General features: G+C 41.7%; 1 protein-coding gene across 7 annotated transcripts in view; it reads right to left on the bottom strand.

The window, feature by feature from the left end:
* The window catches only part of PHF3 (PHD finger protein 3), a 90070-nt gene that overhangs the window by 22320 nt on the left and 45634 nt on the right, over nucleotides 1-22116 (bottom strand). For all 7 annotated transcript variants that reach the window (XM_030555668.1, XM_030555664.1, XM_030555666.1 and 4 more), the window contains 7 exons: nucleotides 16116-16269; nucleotides 15871-16027; nucleotides 14453-14569; nucleotides 5762-5893; nucleotides 5089-5224; nucleotides 4023-4218; nucleotides 52-199 (listed from right to left, as the gene is read on the bottom strand). In XM_030555668.1, the coding sequence (XP_030411528.1) occupies nucleotides 52-199; nucleotides 4023-4218; nucleotides 5089-5224; nucleotides 5762-5893; nucleotides 14453-14569; nucleotides 15871-16027; nucleotides 16116-16269 (1040 nt within the window). The remainder of the gene's footprint in view (nucleotides 1-51; nucleotides 200-4022; nucleotides 4219-5088; nucleotides 5225-5761; nucleotides 5894-14452; nucleotides 14570-15870; nucleotides 16028-16115; nucleotides 16270-22116) is intronic.

Below are 22116 nucleotides of genomic sequence, written 5' to 3'. Positions count from 1 at the left end.
AAATTTTCATTCTTCATGGTAAATATAAATGTTTGAACAAACATATAGTACCTCAGTTAAATAGTCAAAGGAGCCAGAGACTGGGTAGGCCTTGATAACAAACTTTGCTACAGAGGGCATATTGATAAAACCTTTCCAGATGAAGTTCAGTCGAGCCAGGAACAGAGTTTCACTTTCAACAGTGCCAGGTGTCTCTGATCTAAAGAAAACAGGGGTTAAAAAAATGATTAGACGGTGCCCTTTATAATTATACGTGATCAGGAAAATTAGTACAACACTTGAAATCTACCTCACTAAAAGTAGCTATATGAAAGTAAGATCTGTAGCATGCTTAGAATCGTAGAGCTAGAAGGGACCAAAAGGGTCATATTAAGTCTGTTGCGGGATATTGAATTTTCAGTTATTTTGCTGAGAAACTTGTGTAGTTGATCATAAGGGAAAGGGGTAGACAGCCAGATTTCTGAGCTTCCAGAGCGGTTTCTAAAAATTACATGAAGGGTTGTCAGGTAACATATAGTACCTTATTTTGCCAGTCTCTCTTCTAAGGCTACTCAATTTCTCCAGATTGAGAAGATATTTAACAGAGAGCTACAAGTGTACCTTAACAGGTTTTTTCAAATCTTGTCCATCTGCCACTCCCCATCGTTATCACCACACCCCTCTTCTGTATCACACCATCTGTCCTTCCCCATCCCTTCTCTCCAATGACTCCATGTCCCCATCCTGTTTTCCTCTCCCCTCTACAATTTTCATCAGCTCTACCTGATCCTCTCCTCCTCCATCCCAATCTCCATCCCAGCACACACAAAGATCCCACATCCGCACACCCCTCTATCTTTGGTGACATTTACTCAACCCCCACCCTCTTTTTATTCCCAACGCCTCGACCTCCCACAACCAGACCCACCCCTCTCAATTCATCATTCCTAACCTCACACACATCCCCTTCATTCTCCACTCTCCTTCTCTCACTTTCTCTGGGGCACCCGCTCCATCTTTAAAAACATCAGAGCCATCTAGAATCAGAACCATCTATTAATATATTGCTCCCACTTCTGGCTCAAAGAGATCTGGATCCCTTCATCTGACTGTACTTTGCAGTTGCCCTCTCTCACAGAAGCCTCTCCTCTCACATTCTCCTCCCTGAATCTGACAGTGGTGGGGGCATTCAGCTTCTCCTCTCCAAGTCCCGCCAATTCCAACCCCCTCACCCTCCTGTCACTTCTCATGGCCTCATCTTTTGAAGAGCACTGACTCCTCTCCTCCTCCATGTTGCTGTCACCTACTATCGGCCCAAATCCTCCCCATCAGCCTTCCACTCTGATTTCAACTCCTGGCTTGCTCTCCTTTTCTCCACACAATTTTCTACACTGATCCTCAATGACTTCAAATTCCACATTTATAACTCATCAACCCCTTAGCTGCAAGTTTCCTTGCTCTCCTCCTCTAATCACTCCACTTGCCCCAATGACCAACCCATCTCCTGATCTCCCTCACCGCTTCTCTCATCCCTTCTCTTCTCCTTAAATTGTCCCTCTCCTCTGGTTCCTTCCTCTCTTAAGACTAACCTGCTTTTGTCTCTACAATCTTAAAAAAAGCCCACCCTTGACCTCATTTGCCTCTCTAACTACTGCACCCTCTCCCTTCTATCTCTAAGCTCACTGAATGTTCTGTTTACAATCACTGTCTAGAGTTCTCCTCCAATTTAATTCCCAGATCCTCTATAATTTGGCTTCTACTCTCACCAAAGTCTATTAATGACCTCTTCGTATCTAAATCTCAGAACCAGGACTCCATCCTCATTCTCCTTGACCTGGTCAGTTGCTTTTGATGCAGCTGACCATATTCTTTTCCTTGAAAACTGGTCCTTTCTTGGCTTCCATGACTCTGTCCTCTCGTAATTCTCCTACTTACACATCACATTCACCAGTTTTGCTGACCAACTCCACCTCCATTAAATTATATAAATGCCCAACATGTACAGTAACAATTCACACCACATTCCTCACCACTGCACTAGAACACAAAATCTTAATTCCAACCTTAGCAACATCAGCATACATGTCTTCTAAGCATCCCTGCACTGGTGAACTGTACAATGCATTATTTTCCGATGAGAAAATGTAAGGATGGAATTAATGTTTGTAATCACTGCAACCTATGCAATGTTATTATTTATTACAAGAGTATATCATGTTTTACAGAGATAGCCCACGCCTAACAAAAAAATTACAATCTCATCTACGCACAAATTCATGAATTATAAACAGCCATATAAAGTTAAAGTAAACTAATCAGAGACAATGCTAACGATGAAGAAATTTGTAAACAATAGAATCTCAAACCCCACAAACTAATCTCAATCAAACAAAATCCTGAGGGCCTGATTTTCAAAGGTACTGAGTATCCTCAAAACCCCTTAACATCAACTAAAGCTTCAGGTAATCAGCATTTCTGAAAATTAGGCCCTGAATGAATGCATTCAAAAATATTAACATATTTAGGCTTTATTTGATTAGGATAGGTTTATATGAATCCTAGGGTCAATGGGAATCCCCAGATCCTCTAGATTAGGGACTTTGAACAAGAGAGTCCCCAGCTGATCATTACTGTCAGGACAGACAGACAGATATGGTGGGGGGGGGGTCGAGGGGAGGAGAGAGGAGGAGGAGGAACCATCTCCAGGACAGCTAGAATCCCCATATTTAGCTTTATACATTAAAAGTAGAAACCATATTTAGTTTTATATATCAAAACCAATGCAATCGTTAACAAAAAGCTTTACCTTTACACTTATGCTATGTCATTTATAACCATGTTCTGTATCCATCATCAGAAAATGTATGGAGGATCAATTTAATGAATAAAGAAAAAGAACATGGGAAATTGAAGTTTAGATTCTTTGAAGGTTGGAACGGGAGATTTCATTGAAAATTCTCAAAGAAACAAAAACCGCTTTTGGAAAACTGCATTTTTTCTATTACTTTGAAATATTTCAGTACTGCAATTGGTCTGTCAAAGTAATGCCACTTTACACTATAAGAGGCACAAAAAGCCAGTTACTTAAAGAAGCATTTAGATAGTTTGATCACTGTGATGAGGTGAACCAGACCCTCTGAGGCCACCTGCTGGAGGCCTCCTGGCCCTGCCACACCCCACCCCAGAAAAGGGCAGTGGACAGGGTCCTCCAAGCTGCCTAGAGTGGCTATGTGGGACACGGACAATCAGAAAGGGGCTGCAGGGAGCAGCCAATCAGGATCCAACAGGCTAGTATAAAAGGAGCTGCAGGGCCAGAGTGAGTTCAGTTCCCTACTGAAGTTGGATGGGCATGAATGGTGTGTAGCTGGCTGAGGGAGCTACAAGACTTCGGACAAGACAGTGCTGGCAGAAGCCAGGAAAAGCGAGAAAGAGCTCTGGGCTGGTTGCTAGGACTCCATCAGGACAAAGCCCTGAAGTAATAGTGAAGAAGGTGCAGGGCTGCAGGGAAGTGGCCCGGGGAATTAGAGCAGTGGCGCAGCTTAAAGGGACATGGCAGACAGCTGCTATATACAGGGTCCCTGAGCTGGGGCCTAAAGTAGTGTGCAGGACAGGATCCCCTCCACCCTCATTAGCCACTGGGGGAAGTGGCATAGATTTTGAGGCACCTCAGAAGGGGAACTGAACTCTTTAGTGGCCCAGCAAAAGACCCAGGGCCTGAACCATCCAGATAGGGTGAGGACATTGCCTCCCAGGGGAAGCCCGGAAGTATGGCTCAATACTAGAGCTGAGATCACTGACTACAGAACTAATTAAAGACCTGAGCCCAAGGAGGGCCACAGGGAGAGAAAATGAAGGCGCACACGTACACACACTTGACTAGGGAGTGCTCGCGAGAGGTGAGTGTGCCCCCTAGTCACACAGCATTCTCTATTTATAACTCATCATATCTCATGTTTTTACTTATACTACTTACATTAATCTTAGCTTGACAGAACAATCATAAGGGTTTTTTTATATGGATATCACAAGAAGTTTATTGTTACCTTGGGATAGATGAGAATGCTGGCTTTGACAATTCTTGTTTATCATCTTCTAATAATTCTGAGGCTAAAATATTTGACGTTGCAGAAAGTGCATCTGCTATGTTTTCTGCTTCATTGTCTGACTGTTTACGTGCAACTCCTACAGACACTTTCACATTTTTTGCAGAAAGGTCATCAGTAGGTGGTGCCATTCGACCTTGAGAAAGGAATTAAAAAAATTATTTTCTACTAATAAAGAATCGGTCTTCATCTGAAAATAGGGAAAAGATACCAAACACTATCAAAGCTGGAAGAGCTAAAGAAAAGCTAGAGCAGCAACGAGACAGGCACAGTTCCTATGGGAGCTCCTTCATTGACTATGCCAGACTATCAACTTCCATACTGTCTGTAGGCCTTGTTGGACAATGACTAACTGAAGTCCGGAGGTGAACCAGTGCAGGACTTGACAGAATACCAGCTAACCAAGTAAGCGCATTCCTGACCTGCATGGATGGTACAGGAGCACACAGATTCCTCATAAAATAAGGAGGGAATGACAGGATAATAGATGAGGATGTTTCGTTCAAACTACAGAGTACAAATTCAAGGATGGTCATTAGTAACATACGGAAAGTAAAACATAACCAGTTTGTATCAATGTATAAAAGGAGAAGTCACAGGAGGAGGAACAGCTTTGCACCAGTGTAGCAGACAACACTATATTGACTGTGACATTACCCTGTCATGGGCACATGTGTTAAGTGTCCCTGTGACCTGCTGGACAGGGTGCTAATATTGTGCTTTGCTGACAATAAACCTAGTCAAGCCTTCATCACCAACACCAGTGCTCCATGAACAGCATAAGAGCAGCACAGACACAAAGCAGAATTAATAGCTCTGTCTCTTTAAAGTTTACTAGAAAAGTAAAATGATGCTCCTTCCTTATCGGCAAATTGGGGGGATAATGAGGTTTATCCCTTCTCCCCCCGCCTTTTTTTGTTTTCTTTAACTTTTAAGATATATGTTTGGAAAGCATTACCTATGTGGTAAGTGTTGTTAATTTTAATACATTTTTACTATAAATTACCTATGCAGATTTTACAGTTAAGATCAAAGAGATGATTTTTGTGTTGACTTGTTGTATCTGGAAATGAAGATTCATCTACTTCTTTTTCTTTTTCAATCTCTTCTGTCTTCTCCACTAGCTTTATCATAGTAGGTTCCTGTGAAAGGTCAAGCAATCAATTTCAGTTAATAGAAGACAGTAACATTTATGCTCTATCAGAAATTCTTAATTGTAATGTTATTTCAATTATTTCAGAGTCAACCACTTGGGAACTTTCAACACTTTCATCTTCTCAAGTGATAGACTTTTGATTTGGTTACAGTTTATTATTATTTTAAAAAACACCATGCACCACAAGCATTTCAAAAGATTTAAGAAAAGTTAGGATATCAAATGTCATGATTTCTCCACAGCAATAAATTAAGGCATGATTTAAAACCTGACTATTGCCAGAGAATCACAAGATAAAGAACACAACAAAAAGCCCTTAAAATTTAGGACTTAAAAAACCACTACTAAAACCCTCTGTATAAAGAACAAAATTAAATTCAGTTATTTATTTTAATATCCTTTTCAAACAAAATTATATATAAACCATCTGTATTATTTATGCATGATAATTCTACTGCTTTTTTTTTTTTAACAAACAAAATCAACCTTCTCTTAGAATTAAAATAAAGTACCACTTATTCACCTGAATTTCCATAGCTACTTCTTGTTCTTTTATTGGAGCATCACTCTCAATTTCTATTTCTCCTTTGTGAGTAATTTTTGTTATTGGTCGCCTTTCGACTTCCCTCTGTTCTTTCTCAATCATTTCAATTGTCTATAAAACAGTAATATTACATATATTTACACTACATTAGACATGATATGGCATTAGAAATGAATGCTTGGAATCTGAAATACTGAAAAAGTACAAAACATTCAAGTTCACAGGTAATTTTAACGAAGGCAAGTAGTTTTATGAGATACATACCCACTATAGTGTGTCAAATCTTCACCTGCCATGCCAATGACTGCTTATCATATATCCATGTATCAAAATAAGTTACAAGCAGGTCCCTCTCCACACATTTTAGGACATGCTACTTTAAGTTTTCAATAGCTAAAGAAAATTTTGCTAGCCCTTTCCCCACAGAATGTGTGTGTGTTTATCTATATAAATACACCTTAGAGGACAAACTATGAGATGTAGCATCTTTCCGTTGTTTCATTTTTAATCACATAGTCCCAGTCTGGTTAACAGATTTCATGTGTTATCTACAAAACCAATATCTATCTGCCAAACAATTCTGTTAAGGATCACTTCATGAATTTTGCAACAGGTTCCATCACAGAGTCAAAACGCAGACAATTATGTTATGAAACACATTCCATATGATAGACAACCACTGTTTCTCTACCAGGAACATATTTCAAGAATAGGATAACTTGCCTTGCCCCTCTACTGAGTCAAAGAATTCAGAAAGCTCTATTTTTAAAGAGAATGAATCATTATATTTGCTCTAAGATAATTCTGTTGCCCAGTACATGAGACAGAATATTTAACAATTATAATGGCAAGACTGAAAAGCTTTACACATGAGGGCTTTACAACTAAGGTGTTTCCAGTTGCATCTGTACAGTAACTAGCACAAGGGGGCTGGGGCTTCTAGAAGCTGCCAAAATAAATAATAAAAAATTTCATTTTCTCACTATATCTACTTATTTCCTCACAAACTCTTATAGAAGCAGCATCACTCCTACTTAAAAAAACACCTGTCAGCTTGTTTGCACAGGTAATTTGCTACTATAACAAAAAAGCCCCTAGTTTCTCTGGTTTATGGTAGAACACGCTAGGTCTAAATTCTCCAGGACGGCCTCTGGCGTAGCAGATCAGAAATTCTGTGGCAGCCTCATAAAATTAAATCAGTGCAATATCCACGGTTATTGGAAAGGCACAGGAAGAAGTATATTAATTCTTTGGGGCAGGGAACTTGTTTTTGTTTGTATAATGCCTTGCACAATTCGCAACATGACTGAGACTCCAAAGCACTACTGCAGTACAACCAACAAAAACTTAAATATTTAACCTTGAAATTTAAATCATCAGCGAGTTTCAGAGTAAGCATCCCATTGTGCAGAACAAGGGTTGCTCACACTTCTCCAAGGTTTCATTGTGACTGCAAACTCAGCCAAACAGCATTTAGTTGGCTTACACCAATTCTGAGCTGGAACATTTTCTTCACAAGCTTAGATTCTGGTGCACAACTCTGCAGCAAAAGATGGGCTTGCAGTCACAATCAAACACAGGAACCAGAGTATGATTTCAGTTTACTGCGAAGAAGAGATATTTTAAAAATTGAGATGTCAGGTGATCAAGGTTTGATTATATCTGAAACAGCTACTAGCCTAAGGGTACAAAATACAAGTTAATTTACACTGTTTAACTTATGTACCTGTCAAGCTTACTACAGGTACACTCAGGTGGCATACATCAGTTACAAAAATCCTGTGCTCACAAAACTGCCTCTTCAACACGTTTGCCCTCTGTATTAAGATTAAATTCTCAGCGTTCTCCACAGATTATTCATGATAAAACCACTGCTGCCTGTGGACCCTGTCCTGAAAAAGTCTGACTATAGGCATCCTGACCAACCAGCCAATCAGGAGGAGTCACTAGAATTATAAGTGCCTAAAATGCAAGCAACAGTACAAATTATCCATATAGTGATTCAGCTCATGAGGGCCAAGTTTATCTGGGTTCACACACATGCAAAAGCAGCAAAGAATCCTGTGGCACCTTATAGACTAACAGACGTTTTGGAGCATGAGCTTTCGTGGGTGAATACCCACTTCCTCAGATGCATGTAATGGAAATATCCAGGGGCAGGTATATATATGTGTGCTAGCAAGCAAGCTAGAGATAACGAGGTCAATACAATCAGGGAGGATGAGGCCCTGTTCTAGCAGTTGAGGTGTGAAAACCAAGAGAGGAGAAACATGCAAAACTGTCTTACAACTTTACAACAAACGCTATGGGGAGCTACTGCTTTAGCTAGTGTGAAATAATGTAGCAGTACTGAAGTCAGCAGTCTAAGCCCTGGTTTATACTACATGGTTACGTCGAATTTAGTCCCGTTAGGTCAACCAACTCCATTCTGTTGACTTAAAGGGCTCAAAATCGACTTCTGTACTACTCCCCAGTGAGGGGAGTAGCACTACAATCAACCTTGCCGGGTTGAATTTGGGGTAGTGCAGACGCAAATTGACAGTACCGGCCTCCGGGAGCTATCCCGGACAGCTCCATTGTGACCGCTCTGGACTGCACTTTGACCTCAGATGCACTATCCAGGAAAAGCCCCGGGAACTTTTGAATTTCATATCCTCTTTGGCCAGCATGGCAAACTCACAGCACAGGTGACCAGGCAGTCCCCCAGAATCATAGAGCATAGAATGTTTCTACGCTCCTCCTATCATCTCTGTCCCTGAGATTATCGCAGATTAGAAGGTGAAAAAAACCGCACATATGATGACACGTTTTCCGACCTCATGCAGTCCTCCTGCACTGATAGGGCATAGATTAATGAATGGAGGCATTCAGTGGCAGAGGCCCGGAAAGAATTAAGTGAGCATGAATAGCAGAGGCAGGATGCAATGTTGAGGCTAATGGGGGAGCAAACAGACATGATGAAGCATCTGTTGGAGCTACAGGAAAGCCAACAAAAGCACAGCCCCCCCGCAGCATCCACTGTATAACCGCCTATCCTCCTCTCCATGTTCAATAGTCTCCTCACCCAGACACCCAAGAACGCAGGCACCCAGCCACTCCACTCCAGAGGATGGCCAAAGCAACAGAAGGCTGTCATTCAAACAGCTTGATTTTTAGGGTGGCTACAATAAGCAATGTGGCCTTTTCCTTACCTCCTCCCCCACCCCACCCAGGCTACCTTGTCCCTTATCTAACTTTTTTTTTTTAATTAATAAAGAAAGAATGCATGGTTTCAAAACAATAGTTACTTTATTTCGAAAGGGGGAGGGTGGTTGGCTTACAGGGAATTAAAATCAACAAAGGGGGTGGGTTTGCATCAAGGAGAAGCACACGCAACTGTCACACTGAAGCCTGGCCAGTCACGAAACTGGTTTTCAAAGCCTCTCTGATGCGCTGCACGCCTTGCTGTGCTCTTCTAATCGCCCTGCTGTCTGGCTGCTCAAAAATCGGACACCAGGCAATTTGCCTCAACCTCCCACCCCGCCATAAATGTCTCCCCCTTACTCTCACAGATATTATGGAGCACATAGCAAGCAGCAATAACAATGGGAATGTTGATTGCTCTGAGGTCTGACCTAGTCAGCAAACAGCACCAATGAGCTTTTAAAAGTCCAAAGGCACATTCTACCACCATTCTGCACTTGCTCAGCCTATAGTTGAACTGCTCTTTACTACTGTCCAGGCTTCATGAGTCATGGGAGCAAGAGGTAGGTGTGACCGCGCACTGCTGCGCCTGGGAGAGCAGCCTGAGGCACAAGCCTCCAGCTCACATGATATTCCAGGCAGGACTGAATCTCCATGAGACAAAAGTAAAGAAGAGAATGACCTGTAGTCTCTGGCTCCCACTTGGTGCTCTAGGAGGAAGATAGCCGTCTGTCCAGGCGCCCCTGATCAACCTCACTGAAGTCTGCCAGGAGCACCCAGGAGATGTACGACAGCTATCAGTCCTACTGCACCATCTGCCGCGAAGGCAAGGAGCTGCTGCTGTGTAGCAATGTGGTACTGCGTCGCGAGAAGCACCCAGGAGACGTACGGTGACGGTGAGCTGAGCGAGTTCCATGATTGCTGTGGTATGGAGACTGCACGGGTAACCCAAGAAAACAGGTGCGAAACGATTGTCTGCCATTGCTTTCACGAAGAGAGGGAGAGAGGGGAGGCCTGACGACAGGTACCCAAAACCACCTGTGACAATGTTTTTGTCCCATCAGGCATTGGAAGCTTAATCCAGAATTCCAATGGGCAGTGGAGACCGTGGGAAGTGTGGGATAGCTACCCACAGTACACTGCTCTGTAAGTCGACGCTAGCCACAGTAATGAGGACGCACTCTGCTGACTTAATGCACTTAGTGTGGACATACGCAATCGACTGTATAAAATCAGTTTCTAAAAACCAACTTCTATAAAATCGACCTAATTTCGTAGTGTAGACATACCCTAAGTTACTCCAACTGCTTCAGATTTGTCAGGAACTGTAGGCAAGGCTAAGATTTTGTCATGCATATCTTTAGTAAAAGTCAGGGGCAGGTCATGGGCAAAAAAGAAATTAATGGACGTCGTGACCTGTTCCTGAATTTTACTAAAAATACCCTGGAAAAAATGGGGATCTGCAGATCCCTACACTGTTTGAAGGGGGGGGCAACTGTGCAGGGGCTCAGAGCCCGCTGCAGCAGCTGGAGGCTGCAACGTAAACCTGCTGCCTGCAGCTCCAGGGGTCCCTGGTCCCTGCTGTCCGTGGGGGCTGGGTGTTGCAGGGTACCCCCATCACCTATGGCTCCGGGGGCCTGCTGCGGCAGGGAGCTTGGGGGTGCCACCACCTCTGCCTGGGAGTTCTCTTGCCGCCCAGGAGCTCCACAATCGCTATGACTAAATCGTAGTCTTAGCTGTAGGATATAAAGGGTTAAATTAAATTTAAAAAAATACATAGTTCTGTAGGTTATAAGAACTTAAGAACATAAGAACGGTCATTTTGGGTCAGACTAATCATCCATCTAGCCCAGTATCCTGTCTTCTGACAGTGGCCAATGCCAGATACTTGAGAAAGAATGAACAGAATGGGTAATTGTCAAGTGATCTGTCTCCTGCTGCCCACTCTCAGCTTCTGGCAAACAGAGGCTAGGGACACTGTTCCCGTCCATCCTGGCTAATAGCGATTGATGGACTTAGCGCTATTAGTCAGGATGGACTACCCCTTCGCTAGTTCTTTTTTTGAACATTGTTATAGTCTTGGCCTTCACAACATCCTCTGGTAAAGAGTTCCACAGGTTGACTGTGCATGGTATGAAGAAATACTTCCTTTTGTTTTAAACCTGCTGTCTATTGGTTTCATTTTGTGATCCCTATTTCTTGTGTTGTTATTTATTCCTCATAACACTTTCTTATTTACTTTCTCCAGATCAGTCATGATTTTGTAGGCCTTTATCAGATCCCCCCATAGTCATCTCGTTTCCAAGCTGAAAAGCCAAAGTCTTATTAAACTCTTCTCATAAGGAAGCTGTTCCATAAGCTTAATCATTTTTGCTGCCCTTTTCTGAACCTTTTCCAATTCCAATATACCTTTTTTGAGATGGGGTGAACACATCTGCATGCAGTATTCAAGATATGGGCACACCATGGATTTATATAAGGACAATATGATATTTTCTGTCTTCTTATCTATCCCTTTCTTAACGATTCCCAAAATTCTGTTTTTTCTTGGAGGTTTTTTTTTTGGTTTGTTTTGGTTTTTGTTTTTTTTTTGTTTGTTTGTTTTTTTGACAGCCACTGCACATTGAATGGATATCTTCAGAGAACTATCCACAATGAGTCCAAGATCTCTTTGAGTGATAACAGTTAATTTAGACCTAATCATTTTATAGTTCAAGTTTGTTACAACTCATTGGGAGGCCTTGGGGAAAAAATGACTTATTTGGAAAAACTGGACCAGAAAGATAACTGATAAGATAGAAGTAGATGCCCCAATTATTAAACATAGTTAATAAGAAAAGATTGTGCATGTTCAATCAATACTAACTGCAAATTGGCCAAAATCTGATTTTACAGAAGTCAGCAATAGAACATGACATCATTTGTTTGTTAAAGGACATACAAAGATGAACTCTTAGAAGGTTCATTGCTAATACCTGCCTGATTAAGTTGGAGCTGATCAATATGGGTCTAAGCACTTCTGGGTTTAGTCTGTTGGTTAGTAGGGAGGGGCATCTCTCCCACCACAGCCCTGAGCGCCTGCGTGGCATTTAATTGGTGTCTTCCCAATAAAAGAGGACCATCTGTAATCTCGTTCCCCCTTTCAATCTATGTCCAGAGTAACGTCGCTGCAGGAGACTTAAATGTGGATGTCTATTTTGAGATCCCCAATGCTTTTCAAACTAAACTATTAAACTCCCTATAGTTTGAAGAAATTATTTCACTGTAGATCATTCTCTTAAAACTGCCAAGTCAGATTTTTAGCCTCTACTTACTTTTTTGTTGGTGCAGGGGACTACTCTAATGTGTTAGATATCAATAACAGATGTCTAAGCTAGGGCTGTCGGATATGAAAAGCATCTCCCCTCTGAGGACGTCTGTATAAGTGTTGGTATGACCCCAGAATCTTGCTACTAAATGAGGGTGAGGAGGAAGGCATCAATCTTAAGACAGAGTAAAAGGAGAGCAGTAGAAGCATCTGTACCAGGAAGGGGAAAATATCTGATTCCTGGTTTGGATCCAGGAGCTACCCCCTTACTTCACTGACACTACAGTTCAGTGAACCCTGCTCACCAACTCATGTCCCCTTTCAAAGCAGCAACTGTCTGCATCTCTCACTAGGTGGAACGTCTTGGACCACGAATCAGTAACATCAAATAGTTGGTTCACCTACTTTAAACCTCTGTCACCACAAAATGACTGAAATGATCTCATAATCCACCTCTTCACTCTTCTTTTCAAATCACAGAATCATAGAATATAAGGGTTGGAAGGGACCTAAGGAGGTCATCTAGTCCATCCCCTGCTCAAAGCAGGACCAATCACCAACTACATCATCCCAGACAGGGCTTTGTCAAACCTGACCTTAAAAACCTTTAAGGATGAAGATTCCACCACCTCCCTAGGTAACCCATTCCAGTGCTTCACCACTCTCCTAATGAAAAAGTTTTTCCTAATATCCAACCTAAACCTCTCTAGGGTGACCAGATGTCCCAATTTTATAGGGACAGTCCCAATTTTTGGGTCTTTTTCTTATATAGGCTCCTATTACCACCCACTCCCATCCTGATTTTTCACACTTTTTATCTGGTCACCCTAAATCTCCCCCACTGCAATTTGAGACCATTACTCCTTGCTCTGTCATCAGGTACCACTGAGAACAGTCTAGATCCATCCTCTTTGGAACCCCCTTTCAGGTAGTTGAAAGCAGCTATCAAATCACCCCTCATCCTTCTCTTCTGCAGACTAAACAATTCCAATTCCCTCAGCATCTCCTCATAAGTCATTTGCTCGTCCCCTAATCATTTTTGTTGCCCTCCAATGGACTCTTTCCAATTTTTCCACATCCTTCTTATAGTGTGGGGCCCAAAACTGGACACACTACTCCAGATGAGGCCTCACCAATGGCAAATAGAGGGGAATGATCACGTCCCTCGATCTAATGGCAATGCCCCTACTTATACAGCCCAAAATGCCATTAGCCTTCTTGGCAACAAGGGCACACTGTCGACTCATATCCAGCTTCTTGTCCATTGTAAACACCCCCCTTAGGTCCTTTTCTGCAGAACTGCTAGCTAGCCATTCGGTCCCTAGTCTGTAGCAGTCCATAGGATTCATCCGTCCTAAGTGCAGGACTCTGTACTTGTCCTGGTTGAACCTCATCAGATTTCTTTTGGTCCAATCCTCTAATTTGTCTAAATCCCTCTGTATCTATCCCTACCCTCCAGCATATCTACCACGCTTCCCAGTTTAGTGTCATCTGTAAACTTGCTGAGAGTGCAGTCCACGCCATCCTCCAGATCGTTAATGAAGAACTGGTCCCAGGACCAACCCTTGGGGCACTCCGCTTGATATTGGATGCCAACTAGGTATCGAGCCATTGATCACTACCCGTTGAGCCCGACAATCTAGCCATCTTTCTATCCACCTTATAGTCCATTCATCCAGCCCATACTTCTTTAACTTGCCGGCAAGTATACTATGGGAGACGATATCAAAAGCTTTATATACCTTTGAATGTAACAGTTACAGGGGGGTCACATCTTACACGGGGGTTAGGTTCTGAAGTCAGCACGTAAGGCAAAACTCGCGTATAGTCAAATGCTCATTGAGTGGAATGGCAGGTGGAATCGTCTGCACTACAGGTACAGTATTATTGCTATTTTCCTCCATTTTTTTTGTTTTGCCAAGTGAGTATAGTTAAAATCGTGTAAGTTAAATGTGCTTATGATGCAACTCCACTGTACTGCATTCACCTCTCTGGGCTTAGCAGATGGGAGTACAGTCTCTACCCTTCCTTCCTCTCCTTAGCCAAGTCAAGTGCTATCCAACTGGATTTTTTTCAATTACTATTCTGAATTTCTGAAAGTGTACAGGTAACTTGAAAACCAAATAAAACTGAAATATTATTACACATCTCACTCTACAGCTGTAGTTGACAAATCTTACGTGTCTATTTTCTCTTTGTCTCCAAGCAGCTAGCTCTTTAGAAGCCAGCTCTTCTGGGCTCATTCTTATGAGATGATCAGGGGTAACCTCTCCTTTCAGTACTCTCTTAAATAATATCTGGAAGAAGGACAAACATTAATTAGTGATGTAAAAATAAAAGTTGATTTCCAACAACAAATCAATGAGCAGCAAATCAAAACTAGAGTAGCAGAATAACCTTTGGTAATATATTCTATACTTAATGCCAGCACTATACATTCTTATCTATAACCCATTATTCCTGGGAATACAAGTTACTTTACAGCAATTTCATACCTTAAGAGGTATTATTGTGGAAAGCATTAATGGGTTTTGTGGAGGGAAACAATTCTGTAAGCCATTAATTGTTTTCCCCACAGCAAAGCCGGAAATTGGTTAAACTGTTTTTCTTTAAACATTTTGTATTTACAGTTACGGAAACACATAAGTTGAAGTTTAAAGGGAAAATTAGCTTAGACACAATGCAGCAGTGATTTCATGAAAGATATTTTTCAGATCTTTAAAAATTCCATACAGTACTCAGCAGAAAAAGGGTCGGAAAAGAACTATATGAGCTAGTCTGCACACAGTTTTTATACCAATTTAAATCACTTTAATTAAATGGGTGCAATCTACTTGGGTAGCTGCGTAAAGAAGAGAAGAAAAACTAGTTGTTTGTACTCCAGAAGTAGGATCTGTAGAACTTTGTTTATTACTCACTGAACAGTGAGCTCAAGGTTGCATCTTGTCACGAGCATTGGACTTATATAGGGATCTATATATCAAGACAGGGACACGTAGTTATCGAGGAGATACAAGAATGGTGAAACAGAAAATGGTGAAGAACAGAGGAACGCATAGAGTTCTATGAACCAGGACAATTTTCTTGTTAAAAATCCTGATCTTGAAGACAACAAGAATGATGGTCGGTAATGGGTGGGTGGGAGGGAAGGGAGGTGATGCAGCCTAATGGAATGTCTTCACAGGAAAATGTTATTATAGTAGTGGTGTGGATTAGGGGATTGATAATTCTGAAATGAATGGAATAAAGGTGAAATGGAAGAATAGGCTGCTGGATAGAACTGAAAGTGGACATGTGTAAAATGGGATTATGTGCAAAGCAGTGGCTGAAAGACAGACAGTGAAAGGAGAGAAACAGGCTACAAGGGTTGGACAATGGAAGGAGTATAGCAGCATGCGCAGTCATGGGGAAATGTGGACATTGGAGACTCAAAGGTCTTTACTGAACTGGGAAAAGAGGAAACAAAATGGAGAAAGATGGAAGGAGATGACTTCTGTAGAATAAGTGAAAGGAAAAGAAAGTGGCGACCAGGATGTGAAACAGTTAATCAGCTAAAGGATTTCTTTCTTTGAAAGAAGTATAGATGAAGAAGACATACATTATTTTTGGGATCCTTTAGATTGAACATCAAACTTCTGTATTTGTTCTTATATTTAGAATCTGTGTCCCGAAAAAAAGAAAACAGTTCTTTTTCAATCCTTGTGGCAACTTTTGCTGCTCTTTCCTCAGGAATCTTCAAACTGGAGTCTGTAAGTCTGGGGGGAAAAAAAAAAAGAGTATAGATTTTTAAAAATAAATAACTATATATGAAAACAGACAATTCATCTGGTAATGTACCTATACCTTTTCATCAGAATTTCTTTAAGAGATTGTCTGACACTTTGTCTTATCTGATCAGCAGAAGGTTTAGAAGCTGGCACAGCTGGTGGAGGTATATTACCAGTTGATCCCCCTTTCTCAGTTTTCTTTTTCTTGAATTCTTGTTTCTCGTGAACACCTAAATCAAAATATGCTAAAAATTAAAATCTTAAAGACAATTTTACAGTAACTTGAATGGTTCCCGCTCCCCTCCCCAAGGGCCTGAACAGATTAAAACTACAACCAAAAAAAATTACATAAAGGTGACCTAAAAAGAGTGGACAATAGATTTGTGGGCCATATTTTAAATTGTACGGATAAAACTTCAAAGATTTATTTACAAAAAATATATATATATTGAGGGATAAGGGGTGTTTCTACTTGTTTTTAAAATACAGGAAATTCAGATCTTATCTATCTTAGAACACTAGGGATAACCAGCAAATTAATGGAAAGATCTTTATTCAGTCAGTCTTAAAACTCTGGGGGAAGCTGTTGGCTTCTATTTAACACCAACATCCAACAAACATCTGGAGAAAGAGAGTCTTTGTTAAGGTTTTTAAACAATCTCACCCCTTCAAAGACTTAATGACATCAGTAAACAAGAGCAGAAAAATAGTTAGTTCCCTGTTGTGCTTTGGGTATTTGTTATATCAACTACTGCAGGTCTGTTCTAATAACGCAATTTCTGTATTGTTACTATTGAAATGCCTATCACTATTTCTGATAGATGCTCCAAAAAGAACTGATGTTATTACGTATATTAATTTACAGCAGAGAATCCACATCAGAAGACTTTGCCTTATGTCCAAAGAAGACTAGTATGCAATGAGAAACAATATTTATTTTAAAGTATCAACTTTACTATCTAGAAAAATGAATTGTATTATATTTTATATAGAATAAACATGTTCACTCCTTTCATATATATACACTTCATAAAGTGTACAGAAGAAAAATGTCCTTAAAAATTAATTATTTTAAGAAACCATGTAAATATCTGAATCCCAAGAAAATTTTCTAAGGCCTTGGCTACACTGGCACTTTACATCGCTGCAACTTTCGCGCTCAGGGCTGTGAAAAAACACCCCCTGAGCGCTGCAAGATACAGCGCTGTAAAGCCTCAATGTAATCAGTGCCACAGCGCTGGGAGCGCGGCTCCCAGCGCTGCAAGCTACACCTGTAGAGGATGTGGAGTACATGCAGCACTGGGGGAGCTTTTTCCCAGCGCTGGCACTCCGACCACACTCACACTTCGCAGCGCTGCCGTGGCAGCGCTTTGAAATTTCAAGTGTAGCCATACCCTAAGACTTCTAGAACAACAGCTCTGAGTTACTGTCACTTTTGATAAACAATAATATTCCCGGGCTTCTGCAGCCCGTCGGTTTACGGATTTTTTCTTCTACATGTAACCAACCAAAAAGAAAATAGGCCAGCTTTTATTAGTTTGACTTTTTAATTCAGATGTTCATGAATCTCTCTAAAAATGCACATTTATTTGTTCAGTGAAGTAAACTGAAAATAAACATAGTGGAAAGCACTTCTCTGCATAAAATTTCATTTTAATCTAAAGTAAACTTTCCACTGAAATTGGCATTTCTGAGCCCATTAGCCCTAAATTTCTTTCAGCTGTTAAACCTGTATGACAGAAGCATGGAAGATTATAAACACGCTCTTACACTAAGCGTCTTTAAACCTACTGTCACAAATTATGTCATTTTTCAATTAAACTGCCACCTTCAGCATGGTGGAAAAAATAATTTCAGTTGCAATCCTTTTAATTATACAACTTGTAGGTTATTTCTGTTTCTAAGCATATGAAATTTCAAACAGCAGCAGTGAATTAAATTGGCACTCTTTTCCCTGTAGGAATTTATGAGGAGAAAAAGAATAAAACTATTTATTTTCAGTTTTATTTTTCAGATAAGGAATCAACAATTCAGAATTGAAGCACTAGTTGCATGTGTTTTTGTAATAGTTACAATACTTTTCTTTTTAGCGACACTTTCATATGATTTCAAAACATTTTACTTACATTAATTAATGAGTCACATTCATAAGAGATTTAGTATGTCCTTTTTAGGTCATTTATGGAGACAACCCCCCATCTAATCATTAGGAGTACTCTGTGGTTGTGTCCTCAGCTCCCCCGAATACCTACCTGACTCCGGGCAAATCACAAACTCCCTCCCTTCTCCCCAAAACTGACACATCCATGACACAGTAGCAACTTGCCTGCCAAAGTTCAAGTTCCTGCTCCAAAGCATGAAGGCACTAAAGCTTCTCAGCAAAACAGTCAGAAGATTTAACACACACACACACACACTTTTTTTTAATCTCTAATCTCCTTTATCGAAATATGACCAGGTTTTGGAGCGGAGCTGGAGTGTGGAGAAGCTCCAGAGCAGTGGAGCTGTAGCTTTTTGCCTGGAGCTGGAGCGGAGCTGGAGCACAGCTCCAAAGCCCTGAATATGACTGAACTATTTTTGCTGAAACTTAAAAATAATTCAAACTGAGGCAGGCACCATGGAAAATTTCTGCATGAAGTTTAGGAGAAATATGGAACTGAAAACCAGGTCCTATAATGGAAAGTGTCAAGCAGTCTTAAGAACAAACAATGCTATGAGCTCCTATAATCTATAAGAAAAAATAAAACCTTAATTAATAGCCAGTTAAAGATTAAGGATTCATTTAATAAAAGTACTTAGGCATTGTTGTGCTCAGCACTGCACAAACAACTGATTTAGGAGCCTAAGTCTCATTTTTCAAAAGGGCTCTTAAGTGCCTAAATCACTGACAATGGGATTTAAGCTTCTAAGTGCCTAAATCCCTCCTGAAAATGAGGCTTAGGCATTGCAATGCTAAGCACGGCAACACCAAAATATCTTTTAAAAATCTGGGCCTAACTACCAACCTAAAAAGTTCTATGTTTAACCATTTATGTGCTAAAGGACCTCACCAATAACTCCGATGTGAGAGGAATACAGCACAGAAATATAATTTAACAACTTTTTAATATTTTTTTCTTTTCTTTACTTTAAAATCCTCTTGCTACTTCCTGATTCACTGGAAGTATTCCAGAATGTATCAGTGATATAACACCAGCAGAAGTCTCATTCTTATCCCTGCAATTCATGGTGTCAAGGATGTCCAAAAATCCTGCAAGCTGACATTTTTAGCAAACCAAGAATTATAAGGATTTCTCCGGGATTAGGAAGGAAGAATTTTTAAACTTTACTGGTACTATTTAATAGATAAGTTTTCATTTAAAATATGCATTTATTTGTAAGGTTTCAAATATATTTTTCCAACCAAAAACAATTACTAGAATGTCAGTGTTAGAGACAGTCCAAGAAACAATTCTTGCAATTAGCTCAACATTATACGTGGGCTAGGTTGAGAGTTTGTGTTCAAGGATTAACCAGTCAGTTGTAGCTATATGGCACCAAAATTTCATGAGTTTCTCTCAGAAGATTTCTGTCCCAAATTTTGTAAATTTCACAAAATAATAATCTCGTAAGATTATTCTGTGTGTAAGATTTCTGACACATTAGTTTGTACCTTAATTGGAGTTGGAAAATATGCCTCTTACAAGTTTTCATGTAATTTAGAAACAAAATTTTATGGGGAGTTTGGATAAGAACACTCTCCCTCTCCTCCTTTTTCCAATGAAATTTGGGGGGACCCAGGTGATATTTTCGATGCAGAAGAATTTCAAAGTAAATATTATACCTTACAACAACCATAACATGTAAACTCAATAGTATTTCATATTTTTCTAGAACAGTGATTCTTAATGTTTTTCAGTGTAGTCTAAATTTCACAGACTATGGGCTTGGCTACACTGGAGAGTTGCAGCACTGTAAACCCACAACCAGAGCTGCAACTTACTCATCGTCCACACTTGCAGGGCACATACAGCGCTGCATCTCCCTGGCTGCAGCACTGGTTGTACTCCTGCTCTGCCTCGGTATAAGGATTGCAGTGCCAGTGATGCAGCGCTGCTCCTTAAGTGTGGCCACCAAAAGTGCTGTAACTGGCCCCCGGGGTATTCGGAGGTATCCCAGGATGCCTGTTCAGACACGCTGCTCATCAGTTCGCACTCTACTGCCCTGGCCTCAGGTGACCCAACCTTTAAATGCCCTGGGAATTTTAAAAAACCCCTTCCTGTTTGCTCAGCCAGGTGTGGAGTGCAATCAATCAGTGAATCTTTCCAGGTGACCATGCCTCCATGTGCCTAATGAGCCCCAGCATGGAGTAATGGCGAGTTGATGGACCTCATCAGTGTTTGGGGGGAGGAAGCTGGGCAGTCCCAGCTGTGCTCCAGCCGTAGGAATTACGATACCTATGGGCAGATATCAAAGGCCATGATGGAAAGGGGCCATGACCGGGACACAGTGCAGTGCAGGGTTAAAGTAAAGGAGCTGCGGAGTGCCTATTGCAAAGCCCGTGAGGGAAACTGCCGCTCAGGTTCTGCCCCCACGACCTGCCATTTTTACAAGGAGCTAGACGCGATACTTGGGGGTGACCCCACTGCCAATCCGAGGACCACGATGGAGAGTTCAGAGCGGGGGGGGGGGAGGAAACCGAGAGTGAGGGTACTGGGGTGGGGGAGACACCCCGGAGTCCCAGGAGGCATGCAGCCAGGAGCTCTTCTCAAGCCAGGAGGAAGGTAGCCAGTCGCAGCAGCTGGAACTTAGTGAAGGAGAAGCAGAGCAGCAGGTTCCCAGTAAGCAGCTTTTAATTTTCAGGATGAAAATGTTTCGGGAGAGGAGGAGGAGTTATGGTTGCATGCATGCATGCCTAGATGTGGAATAGCCCATTGATGTAGTCTATCACGTCGCGGTAATCGGCCTCAGCAATCTCTTCAAAAGTTTCTGCCAGAGCGTGGGCAATGCGCTTGTGCAAGTTTATAGGGAGAGCCACTGTGGTCCTTGTCCCAGTCAGGATAACGTGTCCGCGCCACTGTGCCGCGAGGGGTGGGGAGACCATTGCTGCACACAGGCAAGCTGCATAGGGGCCAGGGCGGAATCCACATTGCTGTAGAAGACCCTCCCGCTCTTCCCAGGTGACCCGCAGCAGCGAGATATCTTCCAGGATTAACTCCTGTGAAAAATGTTGGGATAGTGTTCAGTGTAGGTCCCCCTGCAGCAGTTTGCTTTCCCCAAAGCAATGAAACCCCAGTACAGCCCTGATCCAATAAGTCCCCCTTCCCAGGTGGGGGAAGATATCTTCCAGGATATCTTCCCCCACCTGGGAAGCAGCGAGATATCTTCCAGGATTAATTAACTCCTGCACTCATTCCCCGTTACTCACCATTTCTTGGCTGCTGTGTGTCTTCGCTGCTGTGTGTTCTCTGTGCTCTGGTTGGTATGTGGAAAGTATGCTAAAGTGAGACTGTAAACTCCTTCAGTGTGATTATACACAATGCTGCCTCTCTGTTAAATGTTTCAATTTTTGTCTTTCTAATAACAGTGTCCTTGAATACCTCACTGGCTGGATCAGAGACCGCTAAAAGGCTACAAAATCTGAGAAAGAAGCCACGAAAAAGCAAAGAAGATATGGTGAAAGCAATTATGAATCAGTCTGCCAGAGAGAGTAAAAAACTCCAGGACTGGAGGGAAAAAATGCAGCAGTGGAGGGAAAGAGAAAGCAGGAGAAAGGCAGTAGCTAAGAAAAAAAGCACGAAGCAGCTGATAAGCATCCTGGCGCGCCAAACGGACTGTATCCAGTCACTCGTAGCCATGCAGGCAGAGCACTATCGTGCGGCCCCCCCTCCCAGTCCCAAAGCTCTTTCCCTTGTGCCCAATGTCAGCTCAAAACCACTTTTTCCAGTAGCCAGGTTATTACCACCAGCAGCTGCCCCCAACACCTGTACGTTCACCTACCAGCCCTGAAAACTATGACCCTTACCCTCTGCACTCAACCCCCATCACCGTGCAGCATTTTCATCCTGAAGTGCAGCAGTCATTGCACAGCACTCCAG

Source organism: Gopherus evgoodei, chromosome 3 (assembly GCF_007399415.2).
Source record: "Gopherus evgoodei ecotype Sinaloan lineage chromosome 3, rGopEvg1_v1.p, whole genome shotgun sequence".
NCBI classification, from domain to species: Eukaryota; Metazoa; Chordata; order Testudines; family Testudinidae; genus Gopherus; species Gopherus evgoodei.
Note: the sequence above shows the minus strand (reverse complement) of the source record. Positions and strands in the feature narration are given on the sequence as shown.